Consider the following 22,271-nt stretch of genomic DNA (forward strand, 5'->3'; position numbering starts at 1 on the left):
AAAAAAAAAAAAAGTGGCCAGGTAGACACTGTGTTTGACCAGGAATGGAGCAGTAGAGTTAGCTGGGTGTGTCCTAGGCAGGAAGTTTGACGAGTCTCCTGGAGTGAAGTGGCACCGAAAGGGTCAGTCTAGTCACTCTCAGAGCATGGGGAGATGGGAACTTTTTCTTCTGTGTGGCCAGCCATGAACATGAGTTGTAATCACAGGATTTTACAGGAGCTGAAGAGAATTACCAAGAAGAGACCCGGCTTGTTCCAGGCAGTAGGAAAGACCCCAGCTGCATCCATACTCCTACGTGCATCTGCCAGGATACAACTGGGGTTGTACATATCATATACATGTAGCAGCTGGGGTTGTACATAGACAATCCCTGTGCAACCTCAAGCTATATGTGCCCCTTACACACTCCACACTCTGCTCACACACATGTGCACAAATCCTGGATCCTATGAGGCAGCAGGATCTCTTTGGAGAGCTGGTAGGATTAAATGGAATTCAGCTTTGGTGCCCATTGGTCCCCCAGCTCCCCTCTCACAGGGACCTTCCCCATTCCTTCTGACTCAAGGGCATGTGCCCTCAGAGAGAGATGCAATTCTACCCATGGAGTCTTAGTCAGAAGAGGGCAGAGTCAGGTTCCTTCCCTTAGTGTTTAAGTGGGATAACAGCTTCTTCCAGTCCTGCCTCACTGGCCTCCTGACAATCCAGGGATCAGAGGAGTAGATGCATCCTAGACTTGAGTTCCACCCATGGGTCAGAGATGGATGGTACACTGAGCTCTTCTCCCCGGGAATGCCTATGGAAACCATTTTTTCACTTGTGCAGAGAAAGTTCTGTCCAGGGCCAGGACAGAGGGGAAAGTGGGTGGCATGGGAGACACTCTGGTGAGGCCTCAGCATCCCAGCCTCAGGTGAGCAAGGAGATCTGAGTCTTGACAAGGCTTTGTAGGAGTGAGCATGAGGCCCATGGCCCGACTCCCAAGGCTGTGACCTTCTTCTGAGGCCACGCATCAGCAGCAGGAAGGATGTGTCTCCAGGTGGTCTATCCCCAGGGCAATATAAAGACATCCCCAAGTCCCAAAGCCAGAATTCTCCCTCTCTTGCCTCTCCCCTAGAGCCCAGTTCCCTTCCTTCCACACCTGTCCAGTTCCTGGATTGAAGCCCACTAATGGCTTTAGACTTGAACCCTAGAGGTGTATATGCTCCCAGCCATCAGGCAGGGACTACTTTGGGAAGAGCACTAATTCCCCACGTGGCCCCAGCCTGAGTCCTTCTCCAAAAGTCCCTCTTTGCACCCTCATACCTCACCCTGCCTTAAACCCTGATTCAAGCACCATCTCTTCCAGGAAGCCACCCTTTAATGTCACTCTGCTACCTTCCCCAGCCAAAACTCACATGCCCAGGGCACCAGGTAACAGTGATACAGATGCTGATGATGGCAGGAGTACCCCAGAGACCATCTCAGAAGGGGCAGAATTTATACCCATGAAACCATAGTCCATATTTCTCAACCTCAACAGTGGTTATCAGGGAGTTTTCTCTAAAAATTCCTTCTTATGTATCTTTGATTTAAGCAGTTTTTCCTTATGTCTGTTATATTCCAGACACATACATACAAAGTTAAACAAAGAAACAGATCTTGGTGAAAGGGGCAAGCTCCGAAAGCCATCTGTCTATTGTGTGGAGTGGATGAGTGTCTGATCATAACCACCAGTCCCAAGGCACAGATTCCATGTGAATGCCGTGTAAATTTTAGAAAGATGGACAATTATGGGAGATCAATAAAGAATCTAGAAGCAAGTAGTTATTCAGCATGTTTGTTAAATGAATGAGTGAGCTCGGGAACACATGTGCAGTAAGCATTTATAGACACACATGTTTACATGGCATTGCCTTTGAGGTGATTGTCTATCAGATGCCTATTCTGATTCTAGTCCATAAGCCTACAGAAGACAGGGGAGCACAGCTACTCTACAACCCAGCTTGGAGAGGGCAGCGTCCAGGAAGAGGCCACAGGTTGGGCTGTCTGGAGCTCTCATCTCAGCAGAGCTACTTCTCAGAGCCTGGCCCCAGCGGCTTCAGATGGAGGTGGATGCCATTCTTGGAGCGTAGGACCAGTTGGGGCATCTTGATGGGTAGCCTCGAGGGATCCGGGGCAAACTCAAAACGGAGCAAGCAGAGGGCTGTGACCACCTTTACCTCGGCCATAGCAAACTGCTGGCCAATGCAGTTCCTGCAATGAGCAGCACAAAATGACATCAGGCTATGAGACATCCAGAGTGATGAAAACTAGCGCTCTAAGTGTCCAACAGAAATCAGTCACTGTGTATGGATGAATCATTGACTGATCGATTGATTGGCCTGGTCTTCAGAAACAGATCTTGGGGGCATAGTGAGGGTCCCAGACTAGGTAGGTTCATACTGTGGGTTGTGACTTAGGGGTCTCTCTTGGAATGACTCACCCACCCCACCTGCCAAAGACAAGAGTATGCTAATGGCAGGAAGAGGGTCCCTGGAACTTCCCTCACATCAGGGTCACCGCACACCCAGCATGGCCCTCCTCATCGCAGAGTTCCCCCAAAGGATATTCCATGACATCCTCCATCCTCACCTCTGGACAGGGACGTTGGGCTCTCCTTACCTGGGCCCAGCAGAGAAGGGAATGAAGGCAAAGCTGTGACGTCCGGCCACGTTCTCGGGAGAAAAGCGCAAGGGGTCGAAGACCTGAGGGGACAGGGCTTGCTTGAATATCTGCCAGGTCCCAGGGCAGGCTGACCCCACAGAAGCCCACCTCCTCTGAACTCCGAGCCCAGGGATGGCATACCTCAGGGTCAGGCCACACTGTACTATTCCTATGGAGGGCATAGATGTGCAGAGAAATCAGGCTGCCTGTGGGCAGAGCAGAGCAGAAAACTGGTGACCAGACAGTCCTGGGACAGCCAGGCCCACCTCTTCACAGGGTCAGAATCCCCTAACTGGTGCCCCTACTGAGCACCAGTCCGTCCCTGAGCACTACCAGTGACGGAAAGTTCATACCCACCCTCAACACATCAAAGTGTGTTGATCAACAGCACACCTACTTCCCATAGCCCCAGCACCAGGTGTAGCACCTGACACAGACATTTGTAGAACGGAAAAGTTAAAGAGGACCAAACCCACCGCACCACGAGGAAGGACAGGCAAGGATTATTACCCACTTCCCACTTTCCATTAACTGACTCTCAAGAGAAGTAGTATGCCATCAGTAGTAACAACTACCATTCATTGGGCGCTTACTATGTGTCAGATCCAGAGTCAAATGCTCCTTACAAAGCCACCACACACAGTTGTACAGCTTGTCCATTGCACCACATCATAGTCTAAGTGAATGACGCCTCCTGAAGCTGTTCAGGGCACAATCTGCTTGGTGGTACATGACATCCCTGATGAATACTGCCTCTTTAATTCTGAAAACAGCCCTGTATGGCAGGGACCCTTCTCACCCCCAGTTCATAGGAGACAGACCAGAGGTGTAGATGTTGGTGGATTTACCCACACATTATGGAGCTAGGACTTTGATGCTGGCCGAACACAAAGCCTGGTCTCTTCCCCTCTGGTACAGGGGTAGAGAGAGCACCCACAGGGACTCTGGCTCCACCTCGAAATCTACCGCATCCCACCTTCAGGTAGAGAGCGACCATCCACAAAGTTGACAGGCTGGCTGAGCTGGCGGTACACTTGGGGCACAGGCGGGTACAGGCGGAAGCTCTCCTTGATGCACATGGTCAGGTAGGTCATCTCTGCCAGATCGTCCCTGCCAGCAACACAAGCAGGCCTTTGTGGACTGGGGGGCAGCACAGTCCTGCAGGAAGGCAGGCCCAGCCAGAATCCCCACTTCACCACCATCACACATAAGGGAGTCAGAGGGACGCAAGTGCTCCAAGTGTCCAGGCCAGACGTGGAGTGGACACACAGACTCAGGGGCCTGGCTCCACTTTTCTCCATCCCTCCCTCATTTTCACAGCTAGGAAGGGAAAGCACAGGATCCTAGGGGTGTATGTGCTCCTGGCCATCAAAGGCAAGGTCACTCTTTCAGTGTCCCCCAGAAACCCCACGAGGAACAGTTCTTTAGGTTCTGCTTCATTCCCCATGGAGCTGGAATGGCAAGGGGTAGGGGCTGACATACAGTGGCTGAATGAATAAATGTCAAACAATAACGAGCTTGGAGGGGGTGAGTAACTACATATAGATAGACAGATGGATAGATAGATAGACAGATGGATAGATAGATAGACAGATGGATAGATAGATAGACAGATGGATAGATATTTCCATTTTGCCACTAGGAAGTTCAGACCTCAAATGTGCTCCAGCTATAATGACTGTGCAACAGCTAACTACAGAGCCCCAAACTCTAGGGTTTATTCCCTCGGTCCTCATTTTTCATTTGTGTTCTACATTTAATTGAATGTGTCCTTTAAGTTGCTTCAAGATTGAGATGGAATAAAATGAAAATTAAATAAATGTTTCAACTCCCTGCCTCCAGGCTGTGTTCACACTGTTCCCCAACCCAGAGCACCCAGTTCTCCCCCTTGGCCTTTCTGAGCCTCACACATCTCTTTAGAAAGCCAACTTGGGCCCACCCCTTTTGATTCCTCTCTTCTGAACATGGGGCCGCTCAATCTTACCCCACTCTGTGGTTTTCTCTAGCTTTTTGGTTCTGCAAGAGTTTGTCTTTCTAAAAACTCCCCCAAGGCAGTATTGGCCACTCACTCTCATCCCCCACACTCCTAACAGCATCTGGCACCTGGCTGGACACCCTAGGAGGTTTCCAACCTCTGACCAGTAAAACCACATCCTTCAAATCCCAGATTCTGGAATTCTAAGTCAGTCTCCCTCAGCGAGTCTAAAGTTTCTTCCCTCGACTGAGCATTTTCTGTGGCCCCTGCTGTGTCCTATCCCTGGGCTGGAGGTAACACAGGAGTCTAGAGAGAAAGGTGACAGGACTCGAAAGCCCAAGGGGAAGAGGCAGGGAGAGGCGGGGCAGAGGGCACATGCAGGAGGGGGGCCAGTCAAAACTGCCAAAGATCATTCTCCAGAGAGAGGTCAGCGTCAATCAGTGTCGTGATATGAGCTCAAGCTTGAATGAAGAAACAAAATAGTTGTAAGTTTCTAAGTGATGATGTTTGGGCAACAGCCTTTTCTCCTTCATCAGAGGAGTCTAGAGGCTGCACATTGGCCATCCAAAAGCAGGTGGGAGGGAATCAGCTCTTCCTGCTACCCCAGCTCTGTTCATCCTCAGTGTTCAAATCCTTTCCAATGCTCCCTGATCTATCTGGGAACCCAGAAGGGTAGTCACGTTCTGCCACCAGAGGGAGCCAACATAAAAGTCAGCCTCTTGACCACCTTTACAAGACACATCTGAAAATGGTCCACGGTGAGAGAAAGGGCTCGGGGCTGTGTCCACACATAGCTTCCCCCCAAAAGCCACAACTCTGGAGGGGAAAATGACAAGGGCTAACTGCCGTCGCCTGGTTTCCAGGATGGCCCTGTAGGCGCAGCTGTTCCTTGGGACAGACTGGGCTCACCCGCAGCCTCACTCACCACTTCAAAGTGTCCCGGTCCCCAAGAATCTCCTGAATCTCTTCCCGACAACGACGCTGGTGCTCGGGGTACAGGGACATGCAGTAGAGAACCCATGAGATGGCGCTGGTGGTGGTGTCATGGCCTTCGAACATGAATGTGTCCACCTCGGCCCGGAGGTCTTCATCTGATAGCTTGATGCCTTCTTCATCCTGGGTCAGGAAAGCACAATGGGACAGCCCAAGGCATGTGAGGTAGGTTCCAACAAGGCCTCACAAGAGTAGCTGTCAAATGAAGGTCTGGGAGAGGGAGGGAAATTCCTTTTCAGACTAGGGGTTCGGAGCGTCTCTTTGATTCCTATCTGTTCTCCCAAGGCCAGCTTGGATGACTCCTACTCCAGGAAGTCTTCTTTGATCCCTCTGGCCAAATGACTTGTGATTTTACCCAGTCCTATCAATTGGGCTCACCTGACACACACAATGCCTTCTGGAGGAGGAAGAAGTCTTTGTCAACATCTACCTCCTGTCCCTGCCACCTGACTGTGAGAGTCAGGAGACCAGGGCTAGGGCTTTCTCAGCATCTGCATCCCTAGCGTGAGAACTAACCAAGAGTAGGGCTCAGTGAGTTTGTGGAGTGGAAGGACCAGTTGAATGAGTGAATAAATGAATGTTGCTGCGGGTGTTCAGTCACTTCAGTCATGTCCAACTCTGTGTGACCCTATGGACTCTAGCCCCACCCAGGCTCCTCTGTCCATGAGATTCTCCAGGCAAGGGTACTGTAATGGGTTGCCATGACCTCCTTGAATGAATGAATGAGTAATGTATAAAGTCTAAGGTTCTAGGTTGCTAAGATTCTTCAGAGTCTTCAAAGGCTGGAATTGGTCTTCTGTTTCATGTAGACCCAGCCTCCCTGCCACTACATCTCTCCCCAGCACCACACCAGTCACCTTCCCACCTCTGAGCCTTTGCTGATATATACCATTGGACAAGGGCTTCCCAGGTAGCTCAGCTGGTAAAGAATCTGCCTGCAATGCAGGACACTCCAGTTCGATTCCTGGGTCAGGAAGATCCCCTGGAGAAAGGAAAGGCTACCCACTCCAGTATTCTTGGGCTTCCCTGGTGGCTCAGACGATAAATAATCCACCTGCAATGCTGGAGATTTGGGTTCAAGCCCTGGGTTGGGAAGATCCCCTGGAGGAGGGCATGGCAACCCACTCTAGTATTGTTGCCTGGAGAATCCCCCACTGACAGAGGAGCCTGGCGGGCTACAGTTCACGGGGTTGCAGAGTTGGACACAGCTGAGCGACAGAGCACAGCACAGCACCACAGGACAAGAAACAGGTCATATTTGCTGGAGAAAGAGGGAAAAGATGCTTAACAGCCCCTGCTGCTGTCCAGGGAGCCCTGTCTCAGGAGGACAGTCTGAAGACCCGTCAGGGACATGTTCTAGGCAAGGGTGGGTGACTGCGCACTCACCCGAGCCCCCAGGAGAATGTCCAGGAAGTCCAGGTGCCTCTTGCTCTGTATCCTCTCCCGCTCTTTCTCATCCTGGAGGGCTGCTTTCCGTTCCCTGATGACCTGGTCTGGGCCGGGAGCACAGGGTGTCACTGCCTGCGGACCCACCCTCTGCCCAAAAGGGGAACAGAGGTCCTGCAATGGGAGGGGTCCCCCAGGGGCCAGGAGGAGCTAGACCAGAACCTAGGCCTCCTGTGGGCGGGCGGCGCAGGAAAGGCCCACCTGTGTGGTCATGGGCCACCTGGCAGGCCCGCAGGAAGCGGCGGCCATGTGGGGTGAGAAAGTAGATGAAGTCATTGTGGTACTGGAAGGAATCGATGCGCTGCTGCATCAGCAGTGTGAGTTCTTTGACCGACAGGTAGTAGTTATTGTCCCTGCACAGTAGAGGGAAGGGGAGATGCTGAGACCCTGACCCGCAGCAGAGCCCCCGAGTGAGTGGGATCCAGTTCCAAGTACTGCACTCTCTGCCCGTCCTCGCCCCACCATCAAGCTTCCCATGAGAGCCATGGGAAAGGCCCGGCTCCACCTGAGCTGGGGCTCCGTAGAGCAGGACGCCCCTCTCTTCTCAGACCAGGGCCCAGGATTCCTGCCACCTCACATGCCCTCTGAGCCGACCTGGGTGGAGACCGTGGTCAGCCCCGAGGGCCCCTGACCTGTCATTCAGGCCGCTGGTTCCTTTGCCAAAGGTGCACTTCATGAGCGAGTCCAGCGCCATGTGGCCCACATCGCTGTAGATGTCAAAGCTCTTTTGCTCACGAGCCTTTTTCTCCCACTTGTCCTAGAGCCCAGAGATGGGAGGTGATGTAGGGGAGGGGGCCCACCAGGCTGGGTGCCCCACCGTGCCTGCAGGACCCACCACTGTCCTCCCCACACGCACTCCGGGTCCCTGGCCTGGCCTCATCCTGCTGTTATGGGTGGGGGTGGGGGGTGGTTCAGGCTCAGAGGGCAGAACCCACAGAACCTCAGAACCCTCAGAACCCACAGAACCTCACCCAGCACACACAGCCAGGGCAGCTGTGTATGAGGGAAGAGGAGGGCCAAAGGTGGTAAGCTCCCCAGCTCAGTCTGTGTGCGTCAGGCCTGCAGTGATGCTGGCGGGTGGGAAGCGGATAGTCTCCTGCAAGAAGACAGGCTAGCCCAGGTAACCTCAGGGATTATCCGGCTATAAGCCTCTGAGCCGAGTTCTTGACCCCTGACTCCCAGCATCCATTTTAGAGTTACTCTCGACATTAGTTCAGGCAGTTGTGCTAGGCCAAGGATGAGGAGACACTTTTTAGATATGAAAGGTCTTCCTAATATTCTCAGATACAGGCAGCCCTCCAGTCTGCTACAGTAGGAGCTTTCCTGGGGTCTCGCAGAGGCCCTTTGATGTAGGAAGAGGGAGTGCTGGTCTCCCGGTGGAGACAAAAGCTGGGGCTGTTGGGCGGCTTGGAGCCTCAGCACGTTGTCAGCACACAGCCAGCAGTAAGTATCAGGCAGAGCAAGGCTCACACTGCTGCTGCAGGCAGAACAGGGCCTCGGGCCTCAGCAACTCTCCTCACTGCCCTCTCCCAGGAAAAACTGGGGGGCGGGGGGCTGGCCCCACAGCACAGCCTCCAGGAGCCTGGCACAGGGAGCTCACCAGCATGACACGCGTGGACTCAGCAAACAGGGCCACGTAGGGCTTCAGCACATCATAGTGGAAGCCAGGTGTGAGCAGCTTGCGATGCTGGAACCACTTAGGCCCTTGGAGAACCAGCAAGCCTTTCCCTGGGGGAGGCATGGGAGAGGGATGGCTGGTCAGTTCACACAATCCTGCCCCCACCCCTGGCAGCCTGGGATCAAGCACACACCACCCCACCTAACCCCACTCCCATCCTCCTGATCAGCCTGGCATCCAAACCCAGGTCTGCCTTTCAGGCACCCAGCCTCGCAGCCTGGAAAGACAGCCTGGATCCTGTCTTTCCACATTCCTTTCCACAGGCCCTTGCCCCAGCCAGCACCACCAATATAATCTCCTCAGATCTCCTGTAGTGCCACCTCCTCCAGGAAGCTGTTCCTCGATAATGCGGGGAGGAACATTGCCCAGAGCCTTTGCCCTGCCTGCCCAGGGAAGAGGACACCCTGGCAGGACAAGTTGCCTGAACCCCACCTCTCAGGCAGCCCAGAGTTCTCCTGCCTCCTCCACTATTTCCTACTGAGAAGCTGAGCTTAGGGTGGCAACTTGGGGCCAGGTGGTCCGGTGGATGGAGTAACCATAAGAGTGGACACTGGGCAAGGAGGGATCAGACAGGGAAGGCTCCTGGTCACCCAGCACCAAGGACAGGGAGGGCAAGTGCCTACTCACCTATCCACTGGAGGAAGAAGTCATAGAAATCTGGGGCCTTAGGGTCTATAAGAGAAAGAGAAGCTTGGTCAAACAGGGACTGGGGGATTCCTGGAGGATGTTTGGTGATGAATAAGGTGAGGACTTCACCTGCCCAGACTTAGGGTGCAGGCCCAGGACCCCTCCCCACATGGCACCCTGAGCCCTCTGCTCTCAGGAAGCTCCAACTTCTTCCAGGAGTCCTCACCTCCTCGACTGTACACAGCTTTGGCATAGTCAGGATCATAGATGTTCAGGAAGCCAAGAAATTGTCCAACCCAGAGTTGGTGGGCGTAAGGGAACTCGTGAGTCCAGGACACCACCTTGTCCAAACTCCCAGTCTGCTGGATCTGAAATAGCAACAGAAGGCCAGGCCACTCAGGACCCCAGCATCACCAGCCAGGCCAGCAGGGAAGAGAGGAGGTTGCCCGGGAAGGTGCAGGGAGCACCCCTCCCTCCTCCTGCGGCCCTTCCCTCCCAGCCAGTTACAGTCCTGCACATCTCTGGGCTCAGTCCTCTCTCCAGCCCCAGAGCCACTGCTCTAAGTCCAGGCCACGCTTTATTGCCCCTGGGTGAGCACAGCAACCCAAACTGGCCAACTTACTTCCATCTGGTACCTGTCACCAACCTATCTCCACTGCAGCCAAAAAGAGGTTTCTTTCAGCATCAAAGTTTTCATTAGAGAATTCCAGCTTGTTGTTCAATACACCTCAAAATCACCTCGATTCCACCCCTAAATCATGGGGCACTTTTTTTTTTAATTGAGGATGTACTATGTGCAGAGCACTGTCTAGATGTTTCAGGGGAATGAGATAAACACAGTCCTTCCAATTCACTCTAGGTGGGGAAGTGTTAATAAACAAGTAAACAACAAAGTCAAATGACTGCAGACAGTAGGAAGTACTCACAAGGAAATAAGCACAGCGCTGGGAGAGAGACTTAACAGGGAGACCCTGCTGAGATAGAGTGACCCAGGATGGACTCTTGTTGGCGAGGACATTCAAGGTCAAACTGAAAGATGATACTGGAGCTGACCGTGTGAAAAGTAAGGGAAGAGCACTCTAAGGCAGAGGGAGCAGCAAGCAGTGTCTGGAGTAGGAAAAAGTATGGTGTCTCCCAGGAGCTGCCACTAGGTGGGGCAGTGGCTGGAGACAAGGCTGCAGAGACCAACTTCGGAGGTTTTTCTAGCCACATCTACTCACCTAGAGCTGCCTTATGTAAGTGGTATATGTATATGATACATATACATATACTGTATATGCCTTATGTATATGATAAATACCTTTCCAAGACATGGCTTTTTTATTTAAGATATTTGATGGCTCAGACAGCAAAGTGTCTGCCAACAATGTGGGACACCTGGGTTCGATCCTTGGGTCGGAAAGATCCTTTGGAGAAGGAAATGGCACCCCACTCCAGTACTCTTGCCTGGAAAATCCCACGGATGGAGGAGCATGATAGGCTACAGTCCTTGGGGTCGCAAAGAGTCGGACACAACTGAACGACTTCACTTTTTTCAGAGTGTTTCCAACAACTGCCTAGTATTCCACTTCAGGGGTATACCATTATGCATTTATCCATTTCCCCCTATTTTGAAGGAGCCTTTTAGAAGTACACTTTAAACTTTCCAGTTGCCTGCCCATGGGTTAGCACCATAGTTTGGGAGACAGTATAGTAACAACCAATCTTCATTAAGCACCTGCTGTGTGCCAGGCCTTCTTCTAAGCACCTTATATCTTGATTCATCGCATCTTCAAAACCATTCTTCCCATTTCAGGGAAAAGTGAAGTCGTTCAGTCGTGTCCAACTCTTTGTGACCCCATGGACCATATCCCACCAGGATACTCTGTCCATGGGATTTTCCAGGCAAGAATACTGGGGTGGGTTGCCATTTTCTTCTCCAGGGGCTCTTCCCAACCCAGGGATTGAACCAAGGTCATCTGAGCCACAAGGGAAGTAAGAGGAGCCTAAGTACAGAGATCTGAGGTTGCTTCCCAAGAACTCACAGCAGTCTTTGGAGCCTGACAGATCTGGGTTTGAATGTTGATTTCCCCTATTTTTCAGATGTGTGAACTCGGGCAAGTCACTGTGACATTAATGAACACACAAGGCAGGTGTGTCATTATTTGAGGTCATGTGGATCCTGGGCAAGGGAAGCCCTCGACTGACTAAAAGTTTCCTCTCCTTCAAACCTTCCCTCCCATTCCCAATATCTTCTTCCAAGCCCCATCCCTGCATCTCCTGCACACATCTTCCTCCTCAATGCCCCTAAAATGCAATAAAGAGTGTGGTCTGGACATGCCCTGAGATACTTCCAACTGCAGGTAAAGCATTCACCAAACATTATCTCCTGTTACAAGGTAAATTGACCCTTGCATTACACTCTCCAACCCATTCCCCTGGAAACTTGGCAACTGTAGAACATCAACTGTGTTGCTAGGCAACATAGCTATGGCCAAATGAACCCTGGGAGGTAAATAATATCTGGACTGGAAAGAACCATGCACACCTGATGAGAGCACCATGCTTTGGGCTTCTCTGAGTGTGGTGACTCTGGTAATGTGCATGACCTTGCAGGACCCTTGGGACTGCTAGTGGACACAGGGATTCGGTGGGACTTGGAGATTCGAAAACAAGCTTGACCCACATCCAGGATGGAGAGCTTATCTCCCTGCCTTTGGCCGTCCCCTGAGGAGCAAACAGTGGCTAATGGCTATGTGGAGGTTGTGAGGAATGCCTGATGCTGCTTTGCTGGCTGGTTGCCCATATCCTTGGAGGAAACGAATGCTAACTGTGCCTCTGGTAGCCTTGGGAGTCTGAGTGCTTGAAACTACGTTGACCTCTTGGGGTGTGGCATCATCTCTGTGCATTTGTTATATACCATTCCTCACTCTTCATATACCCTCTACCCAAGAGAGCCCATTGATGTTCTGTCTGTACCTTGGCATCCAGCCTGAATGACCTCTCTGGGGACCTCTCTAACCTTCCACCAGCTGACATCTCTGCCTCCTCTGGACCTCTCTAGCCCTACCAGGGCCTTACCCGTATTCTGCCTTGTGCTATAATTGCTTTTATCTAAGACCCCCAAAATTTAATAAAACGTTTGACATTCACTGAACATTTGATGTGTTCAGATACTGAGCTAATACTACATGCAAATTCTTTTATTTAACTCTCAGAAAATTCTATAAGATAGGCACTATCATAATTCCTACTTCGGAGTTCAGGGCAAGTCAACTATGAGAAGCTTAGTCACACAGCTTGTTAGCGATAGACCTGGGATTCACACCCAGGACCCCTGACCTGACCCCACCTGTGGGCCGTGAGTTTCCCAGAAGCACAGATATGTGTGGGGCGTCCCCAGGTCACTATGGAGCTCACCAGATACAGAGTATCCTTGATAAACAGTGTGCCAGATGAACAGAATGAAAAAGGAGCTGACAGAGAAGACTAGAAAGGAGGGAGAAAGCATACAAAGCATCTGGCTAGTCTAAACATTGGCCAGAGATAGGCCATCTCATGAAGAACCAGTTCAAGTCTCACTCAATCTTGGAAGTGAAAGAAGAAAGGCCACCATCAGCACTTCCTGTGTGGTAAACAGTACCACAGATTTCTTTTTGTTTTCCCAGATGACCCTATCCTGCCTGCTCTGGCTAAAGTTCAGATTCACTGCTCATTTCCACATTCTTTCTTACAACATAGGGGATGGGAGGGTACAGATATTATTGTGTATCTCCCGTAAATCAGGAGCTATGGGAGTGAATTCATAGATCACTTCAGGTACCTAATGCAGAACAATTATTCCCATCTTACAGATGAGAAAACTGAGGCTCAGAGGTGTGAACTGACTTGCACTTTGCTTGTAGCTTAGTAGTGCTCTAACTTGGGTTAGAGCCCCACATTCTCTTCCCTGTACTGAAATCTGTCAGGGTTGTTGTGTTCAGCTGTATAAACTGTATACTGCACAATCCTAGGGCGTGCTGTTCACGACAAGGCCGTGCAAGGACTGGCCCAGCTTTTCCTCCTTGTAAAGTTTCTTTTCACAGTCCTCACCCACTCAATTAATCCATGTTGTTTCTTCCAGGAAACAACCTTGAAGAAGAACACAGGACATTTGAAAATTTAGCCCCAGGAATCCTTGTCTAGACCAAGATCCCAAAGAGGGACTGGGCTTGGCTACTTGGGCCTCCAGCCAATCATCTGTGGTTTTTCTGGGGTTCCTCTCCTTCCAGGCCCTCTGTAGGGTCCAGTGTAATCTCCCCATAGAGCCTTTCCCCCTCTGCCTCTGAACTCTTTATTCTGAGTTCAACCCAGAATAATGGGTTGTAAGAATTTCATTGCCCTTGTGAACACAGTGTCCAAAAGGTTACAAGTGAGCAACATAATCTCTGCCGATTAGTAAAAGGGAACCTTCCTTCTGGTGTCCCTGATCTCTTTCTTGCTTCCTTCTTGTTTGGTATCCCTGGAAATAATCCCTTCCTCCTGTGTCCCTCTTATTTTTCCATCTGCGCTCCTGGGTTTTCCTTGCTGACTTTTTGAACACCATGACTGTGCCCTTTCTCTCCATCCCTCTCAAGTTCAGTTGACAGGGGACAAGGAGAGGCTTAAATCACAAAGCCAGACTCACAGAATCTCAGGGTTGGAAGGAACCCTTGGCTGATCTGGTTCATCTGTGCCTTGTTTTTCTCCTTATTAGCTGTGAGTGTCCCCCTGGCCTGAGGACGGGAGCATCCCCACCCAGGATGGGAGATTTGACCTCATGCTAACACATAGCACACCCACAACACATACACAGCCTGAGCAAGCCCTGCCTCCCCATGCCCAGATTTCTTCTGCATGCCCTTGATCACCCCTGGATCCTGGCAGGAGTGAGGATAGCTCTTGGCACCTGGCCCCACTAGTGGAGGGCAGCCCCATCAAAAGGGCTGGGATATCCTCTCTCGAGGGGTCATGGCTGCCTGGCTAGCTTCTCTGGGTTGCATAACTGGACATCTCAGACCAGTCCTCAGATGACCCAAGTTGGGACGCCTACAGGACTCCGAGGTCTAGGCCAGCTTGTTTTTCTCCAAAAGGAAGGAATCAGGAAAAGAACAAGTTGTGGAGATAATTCCCTGACCCTGGCTCCAGAGCCACATGCCACTCATCCTCACATTTGCACCCATTGTAGACATCACCAAGAATAAACAGGAGGGGATGGAAAGAGCAAGCATGGGCACCACTCTCTTCTCTGCCTCCTCAGAACTGGAGGAAGTTTTGCCCTGAGGAGTAGATCTGAAAGAGATATTAATATTGCCAAACCATCGTCCTTCTTTATAGGTGGGAATGGTACATTCCAAAGACAAAGAGAACCATTCCACAGGAGTGGGGCCGACTGGGATTCTGCAGAGGCACTTCCTACTGCCCCTCCTGTTAATGAGCCTGCCCAAGTCATCAGTCAGTTGAGCCAAATCAGGAAACAAGATACCCGCTTAGCCAGTCTGCTGCAGCCATAGCTCTCCCACGGGGAACAAACAAATCTGTTCACAAAATGGGGTAGCAGTTCAGAAAAACAAATTGTTAAGGAGGGGAGGGGATGGGCTTTCCTCTTCCTCAGCCTGCGGGGCTCCCCTGAGGCAGGTCATGCGGATCTCCGGTTCCCAGGACCCAGAATTGCCTGACCCAGCTCCTTCACCATGTGGGAACTTCTGCCCCCAGAGCTCAAACATCTCAAGCAACCAAGAACTTACTGCTTTCAAAATGTAGTAGTCCCAACCATCTCTGGATCATCTTAATTCTTACTTCCCTGGCAGTCCAGCACTTAAGACATACCGCTCCCAGTGCAGAGGGCACGGCTTCAATCCCTGGCCAGGGATCTAGGATCCCCCATGCCACACAGTGTGGCAAAAAAAAAAAGATTAAGAAGTTAAATAAAATAAAAATTAAAAAAGACTCCTTAGTCACTGAACTAAAAGCTGCCAGATTGTGGCCTTCCCCATGAGTTTGCAGTCTGCTCTCTGGGGCTGCTACTGTCCCTTGGGAGTTGGGGGCCAGATCCTCCTGGGTCTGTGCTCCTCCAGTATGGACATTCCTAGATGCCCTTGGGTGCTATAGTCTTCCCCACACCATGGGCCCTGCCCCGCCCCCCACACACACCAGATTCATGAGCACTCGGGATGTTTGTGAGCCCCAGTAGTGTCAAGGACAGCAAATCTGTGTAGTCAAAGCCAGAGGGGTTGGGACTGCCTGCCAAGAAGCAGCAACAAAAATTGGGATGAGGCAGTGTCCTTGAAAAAAAACATGAAAATCAGTGAGAAAAAAAAAAATACTCAATTTACACAAACTCTTTGGAGATTCAACTATGAGGATGAGCAGGGAGCCATGGGGAACTTGGAGGAAGGGATCTATGCGTGATGCTCCAAGGAGCAGAGAAATGGTTCCCCCCCAACTCTAGAGACAAGTAAGTGACTTTATCCTCTATCTTCTGTTTCAGAGACAAGTAGAATACTGCACATGTATCTGTGGATGTATGTGAATACATAACGCATGGAAGCAACCCCTGGCTCAACAGAAGGAGCTTGGGAGGCTTTGGATGAGGTTGACACAGGTCTCTGTGACTCTTCTAGCACCACATATGGGCTGGGAGGTATGATGGGCCTTGCCCAATGGCACACAACTCTCAAGTCTAGGTTTTCCAGTCCCATACCCTGCATATGTTCTGCCTGTAACACCTGTCTCTGTCTTCAGCACCAAAGATGAACTCCAGCACCAGGAATAACCAGGTTGGAGCAGAACACAGGAAGCAATCCAACACCTAAGAAGACAGAAAGGCAGATATCCAAGAGGCACCCGGGAGTCCAGGGGAGTGCAAACTTTGGCCCTCACCCTGTGTGAGTGACTTTGCTGCCCAGAGTTGGGTCTCCCAGGGATACACTCACATATTCAACAAATGGGCATGGAGCACCCACTCTCAATGCCAGGCATGGTGCTAGTTCCTGGGGACATAGTGTGAATAGGACAAAGCCCTGCCCTCCCTAAACTTACTTGCCAAGTGGGGAGAAAGGAAATCAACAAGAATCAAATACATCAGGCATACAATTTCAGGTAGTGGCAACTCTTGGAAGAAAAATGAAGAGAAAGGGGAGCAGGGGTGCTATAGTAGACAGGGGATTAAAGGATCAAGGAAGCCCTCTCTCAGGTGACAGTTGAGCAGAGATCGGCAGAAATACCTTCTAGAAAGCCTCATATTATTGGCCAGAATCTGTCCCTCTAAAAATTCTTTTTCCTCAACTATCCCTCCACCCCTCTGTTCCTTGCTCCTGGTAATGCAGTCTTGCTCTGCTTCACAAAGTAGAACCTATCAGAAAAGAGATCCCTTAAAGTCAGCTACCAGACCTGAAGAACCACTGCCTGCTCCTAACCTTCCCTCCTATTCCAGTAGAGGAGGTATCCAGGGCTTGTCCAAGGCCACTCCCTTTAGATTTCAACCCTCCCCTCGGGTACCTCATCCATCAGTCCCCCCTCTCTTGCCTAACACACACCCTCTCTACCACTCCTTGCCAACTGGTATTTTAAACATGTTCAAGTCTCTTGCCCTTGACCAAACAAACCCTCCTTTTGTTCTGCTTCCTCCTCCAGCTAACACCCCATTGCCCTCCTCCCTTCATAACCCAATTTCTCAAATGAGCTGCCTCCTTGTTTCCACTTGCTCCTGCCTCGGCCCCCACCTCTCCAGCAGTGATGGGACATGGTCAGCTCCCCTCTCTCTCTTGAGCTCTCTCCTGGTTGTCCTCCTGCCTCTCCTGATGCCCCATCTCAGCAGCTCCTCACCTATCATTTGCTAATCAAAGACTGAGGCTCCCCAAAATCTAGCCTCTAGTCTGCTCCCAAGCTGCACCTTCTCCCTGAAGGTGCTCACCTCCTCCCATTGCTTCCTTTGCCATCTACCTGACTAGTTCTTAAATGGACCTCTCATCCCAGCTTGCCTTTCTCTTGAGCTCCAGAAACATGACCAGTTACCCCGTGGACATTTCTGCATAACATCCTCCAGGCCCCTCAAACTCAGCATTTCCAAATGTGAACACAGCGTGTTTGCCCCCAAAATCTGCCCCTCCTCCCGTACCTAGGGATGGAAACACCATCCATGCTGATACTAACCAGAAACGAGGAATGATGTTTTCTCTGAGATTTATGTTAATACTGAGGGAGATGCCCTGTGGTGGCTGCCCCTCTCCCCTGCAGATCCACCAAGAGACTTTTACATTGGAATCAGCTAACCAGAATTCAGAGAACCAAATGTAGCTATTCTGGGGTTGGGGGCTGGTGTGGGGAGGAGAGAGGTCCTGCCATGAAACACCCCAAATCCAGAACCTAAGGTTCCCATACCCAGACACTGACAGGTGCTGCCAACCCCTGAGCCCCCACTTCCTGGGTCTCAGATCCCCACATTTCTACACATAGACAGACACAGAAATTGATTCCTCCAGGTTACATAGCAGTCTTGTGGCTCAGGGGTTCTTTCTCTCTTTAGGTGATTTTGCCAAATTCTTCTCTGAGTCAGCTGTGTTGATGCCACAGTCTAACAAAGCTCCCAGAGCAATCCTATGTCCCCCTTCTCCTGGTACATGAAGGGAGTCTCCCTGACACATCTCATATCTGGCCGCAGTGAAGGCATCAATGCCTCCTCTCCCCCCATGCCCACAACACCAAGAGAGCCTGCTCTGCCTCTCATTTCCCTCATCCAGCTGGCTCACACCATCAACACTGCCTCAGCCTCCACCCTGCTCTCCCTGCCTCCTATTGAGTCTCTGCCAATCTAGTCTTCACCCAGAAGCTAAAGTTTATCTTTCTTCCACCCAAATCTGAGCTCTTCACTCCTTTGCATGAATCTACTCCCTGCTTCCCTGTTGTGCTCACAATAAAGCCTTTTGACCTGGCCTGTGAGGTCCCATGTGATCTGTCTCCAACCCCACTCCAGTTTTATTTTCTCCTCTTTGCCCTCACTCTCACCCCTCCAGAAGCTCAGAACTACCTATGCAGGCACATGTAAGACCTTGAGAAACAAACATCTGTTGAACAAATTAATTTCTTAAACACACAGTGCTCTTTCTGGCCTCTCCCTTTGGTATCATCATAGGTATCATCTTCCTCCCTTCCGCACTTTCACAGACTGCTATGTCCACATTCTTCTCAGAATTGGCGCATCGACCCCTCCCTGGGCCCTAGGATCTGGAACACTATGCTGTGTTATCTCTCTCTTGCAGACCGGGTTACCCTAGGGCCTGGCTCTAGTCTTGTTTCTTCCTCCGCTGGCCTCAACATAGGGCCAGACCCAGAGTAATTGGTCAGATAATGCTAGCTGCTTGGGAACAAAGGGAACCTTATCTGGCTCCTGAAGACTGGGTTGATTTAGGAGGAAGGAAGAAGATGAAGAAAGCAGGTGCTTCCTTGTGTTCTGCAGCAAGAGTCTGCCTATAATGACTGACACACGATGTCTATCTGCCCAGCAGTTTGCAGTGTATCTCTACTTTATCTCTGTTGATCCCCTTCCAACACAGCAAGGTAAAGGGGCTTTTCTAAATGTGGAGAAAAGGAAATGGAAGTACAGAGAGGAAGCATGGTGAAGGCCCATGATCAATGTCTACTGAGTGAAAATAAGCCACATCCCCAGGCCAGCACTCTTCACTAACCTGCACATGGTCAAGGGAACCATCCCAGCAATGAGCAGGACCAGGGAAGAGGGCTTTTACAGTCCCAGGAGATCACCTGTCCTGGGCTTGGAGTTGACATTCTCCTTTCTCTCCTTCCAACACAGATTAGAGCCTCGGGCCCCTCCCAGGGGCCCCAACTTTCAGTCAACAATGTGGCTGAGCACCTATTATGTGCTGGGTCCTCTCTGGGCCCCTGCCTCAAGGTGATACATTCTAAGAATTGAGGGGGCTGATGGGTAGAGGACAGACTATAACTGGAGGCCAAGAAGGGAGAAGTGAATCCTGATGGACATCTCTTCCCAGCCCCTGGGGCCCTTCCTTTTACCACCAGTCTTCCTCCTTCCTTTCCTACTTCCATCACCACGAGGCCCGAGACTCAAACATGCAGTTACTCTGTATGTGATCATGTCCTGGATGAAAAGGCACAAGTCCATTCAGCTGAGAGCAGAGGTGCCAAGCCCTGGAGGAATGCAGGGGTGTTGGGCCTGCCATGGTTCCCCAGGAAACATTTGTTGTGTCTGAGAGAAACCACCCCTCTGGGCCTTGCCCACCCTTCCTGGTGCCAAGGCCCTTCAGATACTTGTGTGAGAGCCAGGAAGCCAAAGCTAAGTTGTGTTCCAGGTCCTTAATACATTCTCATGGTGAAGGCAGGAGCACCCGGGGGAAAGAGGGCAGACAGCACTGATATGGGGGTCACAGAGCAAGGTCTCTGTCTTAGGAAAGCCCACAGGCTGATGGCAAATCCAGCTTTGATGGAGGCAAGGAGAAGAGGAGGAGACACGAGAGGAAAGGGATTGAAGGTCTCTCTAAATGCCTCTCTTTCCCACATTAGGGTCATACCTCAACCTTCCCATGAAGAGAACATCCCTGTACTTAATACAGCCCCCCAGATAAATCCTGGTCCCTCCACTTGTCTTCTCCATCATTGTCTCCTCTCTTGATACCCTGCCCTACTCTCCTACACTCACTGTCTGTTCATCCAGTGATACCTACTCTGGGGAGGTTTGTACTGTACCCTGAGGGGACAGGGAAAAATCAGACCAGATCTCCATGGTCAAGTGGGAATGATGAACAAGCAAACAGAAGATGACAACCATACAGGACAAGCACTGAGATACCAAACCTGGGGTTGATGCAAAACACTGGTGAGGCACCCCAGCCCCTAGTAGCCTGGTGGCAGCGAAGGCTCTGGTATCTATTTTCTCCCTAGAGAGTAAGCTCTTTGGGAGCAGAGCCTGGGTCTGATTCATCTTCCAGAACTTTCTGTCCTTTTCTGGGTGTGTCTAGGATGCAGGTATGTTACTAGGCCATCCTAAAGTGAAAGTGAAGTCACTCAGTCGTGTCCGACTCTTTGTGACCCTATGGACTGTAGCCTATCAGGCTCCTCTGTCCATGGGATTTTCCAGGCAAGAGCGCTGGAGTGGATTGCCATTTCCTTCTCCAGGGGATCTTCCCAACCCAGGAATCGAACCCGGGTCTCCTGCATTGCAGGCAGACACTTTACTGTCTGAGCCACCAGGGAAGCCCAGGCCATCCTAAGAAGACAGTTATTTGTAGAGACTTATTCTTGCCTAGGCTTCCCCACTGGTTCAGCAGTAAAGAAGCTGCCTGCCAGTGCAGGAGACGCAGGTTCGATCCCTGGATTGGAAAGATCCCCTGGAGGAGGGCATGGCAACCCACTCTAGTATTCTTGCCTGCAAAATCCCATGGACAGAGGAGCCTGGTGGGCTACAGTCCATAGGGTCACAAAGAGTCAGACACAACTGAGTGACTAATCACATTCTTGATCCCACCCAGAGGTAAGCTTATCCTGAGTGTCAATCATGAAGGAAAGGCAATTCCCTAGACTCCTTCTGGGAAAAGTTTACTCAAGACGTAGTAGAAATCTAAATTCCTCCCTCAAAACCTTAACCTCTGGCAGCTATACCTACTGTCCCAAGCCTGGCTGCAGATCAAAACACTTGGGGACATTTTTTAACTCAGACCCCCTAGCTCCAAAATGTTAGAGTTTTCAGGGCTCAAGGGCCAAGGAATCTGCTTCTCCCAGTTGATTCCAATGCAGCTGTCCCTTTCTGTGTGTTCAGAAACCTCTACTCTAGATCCTCATGGAGGTAGGAACTAAGAGCTCTTCCTGACAATGGGTGCTAAGGGTCCCCACCGCCCTGAGATAACTGGGAAGGATGAATCAGAATCTGAACCCAGGAAGATGCCTAGCCCCTGACCCGGTTCATAGGCATGGCAGGGAGAACTCCACATCTGGGAGCACCAGTATTTAAGTGGTTCAGGAGGTCTCTTAGGTGAGAGCACTTGTCCCTGCCTTCACTTCCATTTTCTGCCCTAAAAAGGGAAATTTTTACAGTGCACAGAACAAGAGGATACTGGTTAAGTTCTAAATGAGATTGCCTAGTAGGATCAGACTATCTAGGAAATTTTTTTCCCCAGGTTATCCTTGAGTCCTTAGCAGAGCTCTGTCTGAACCTTGGGCCTCAGAATAATGGGGAGGAATCTGTGGCCCTTCTGAGTCCCAGCTTTTAAATTCTACCCCCATTCCCCACCCCCACCTGAGGCCAGCTTGGAAAGTGAGAGTGAGGGGGAGACCCAGTGGGAAAGATGAACAGGAATCACGGCTCACAGAACCCCATTCCTCTGCCCAAGCATAGGGTCTCCTTCCATGGCCCCCAGCAGGTTAGGCCAGACTCCCAGAGGGAAAGGAGGCTGGTTTCTTTCTCTATCCTCCGCTCAGTCACTTACCTCCAGGGCATGCCCAAAAAGCCAGTGGGTGGGGGGCCCTGAGAATCTGTCCATAGCTCTGGCTAGCATCTGCCTCCGCAGCAGCAGGCGAGTGAGCTTAAGGAAGACCAAGACTGAGACCAGTGCAAAAGCCCACAGGCTCAGGTGGGAGAGACTCAGGGAGAGCAAAACAGGCACCATGGCTGGAGTCGCAGTTGCCCGGGTTTCTGTCTGCCTCCTACTGCCCTCAAGTTCCCTTATACTATGAGCCCAGGCACCCTGCCAGCTCCCAGTCCAGCCACACCCTGCAGTCAGCCACAGTCCCAGGCTGGGCTGAGCTCCACGGGGCAGAGACAACAGTCCCCAAATTCACAGAGAGGAGACAGCCTGGCTGATTTCTACCAAAACTCAAATGAAGAAAACTAGATAGTGGGCTTCA

General features: G+C 51.1%; 1 protein-coding gene across 1 annotated transcript; it reads right to left on the minus strand.

Moving 5' to 3' along the window:
- Nucleotides 1-1,797: 1,797 nt before the first annotated feature.
- Nucleotides 1,798-22,084, minus strand: CYP4B1 (cytochrome P450 family 4 subfamily B member 1). Its single transcript, XM_019957530.2, has 12 exons — nt 21,854-22,084; nt 9,625-9,766; nt 9,399-9,443; nt 8,694-8,821; nt 7,726-7,850; nt 7,295-7,446; nt 7,034-7,140; nt 5,580-5,770; nt 3,656-3,789; nt 2,821-2,885; nt 2,638-2,720; nt 1,798-2,229 (listed from the first exon to the last, which is right to left on the minus strand). The coding sequence occupies exons 1-12, from the start codon at nt 22,031-22,033 to the stop codon at nt 2,046-2,048; spliced, it is 1,536 nt and encodes a 511-aa protein (XP_019813089.2). The 5' UTR covers nt 22,034-22,084; the 3' UTR covers nt 1,798-2,045.
- Nucleotides 22,085-22,271: the final 187 nt, after the last annotated feature.

This window comes from Bos indicus, chromosome 3 (assembly GCF_029378745.1).
Source record: "Bos indicus isolate NIAB-ARS_2022 breed Sahiwal x Tharparkar chromosome 3, NIAB-ARS_B.indTharparkar_mat_pri_1.0, whole genome shotgun sequence".
Taxonomy (NCBI): Eukaryota; Metazoa; Chordata; class Mammalia; order Artiodactyla; family Bovidae; genus Bos; species Bos indicus.

Coding starts and splice junctions, on each gene's coding strand:
- CYP4B1 (XM_019957530.2), bottom strand. CDS start 22,033: ATGGTGCCTGTTTTGCTCTCCCTGAGTCTCTCCCACCTGAGCCTGTGG. Junction 9,444..9,624: donor AGCTGTGTACAGTCGAGGAG/GTGAGGACTCCT, acceptor TTTCTCTTATAG/ACCCTAAGGCCCCAGATTTC. Junction 2,721..2,820: donor CAGTGTGGCCTGACCCTGAG/GTATGCCATCCC, acceptor CTGTCCCCTCAG/GTCTTCGACCCCTTGCGCTT.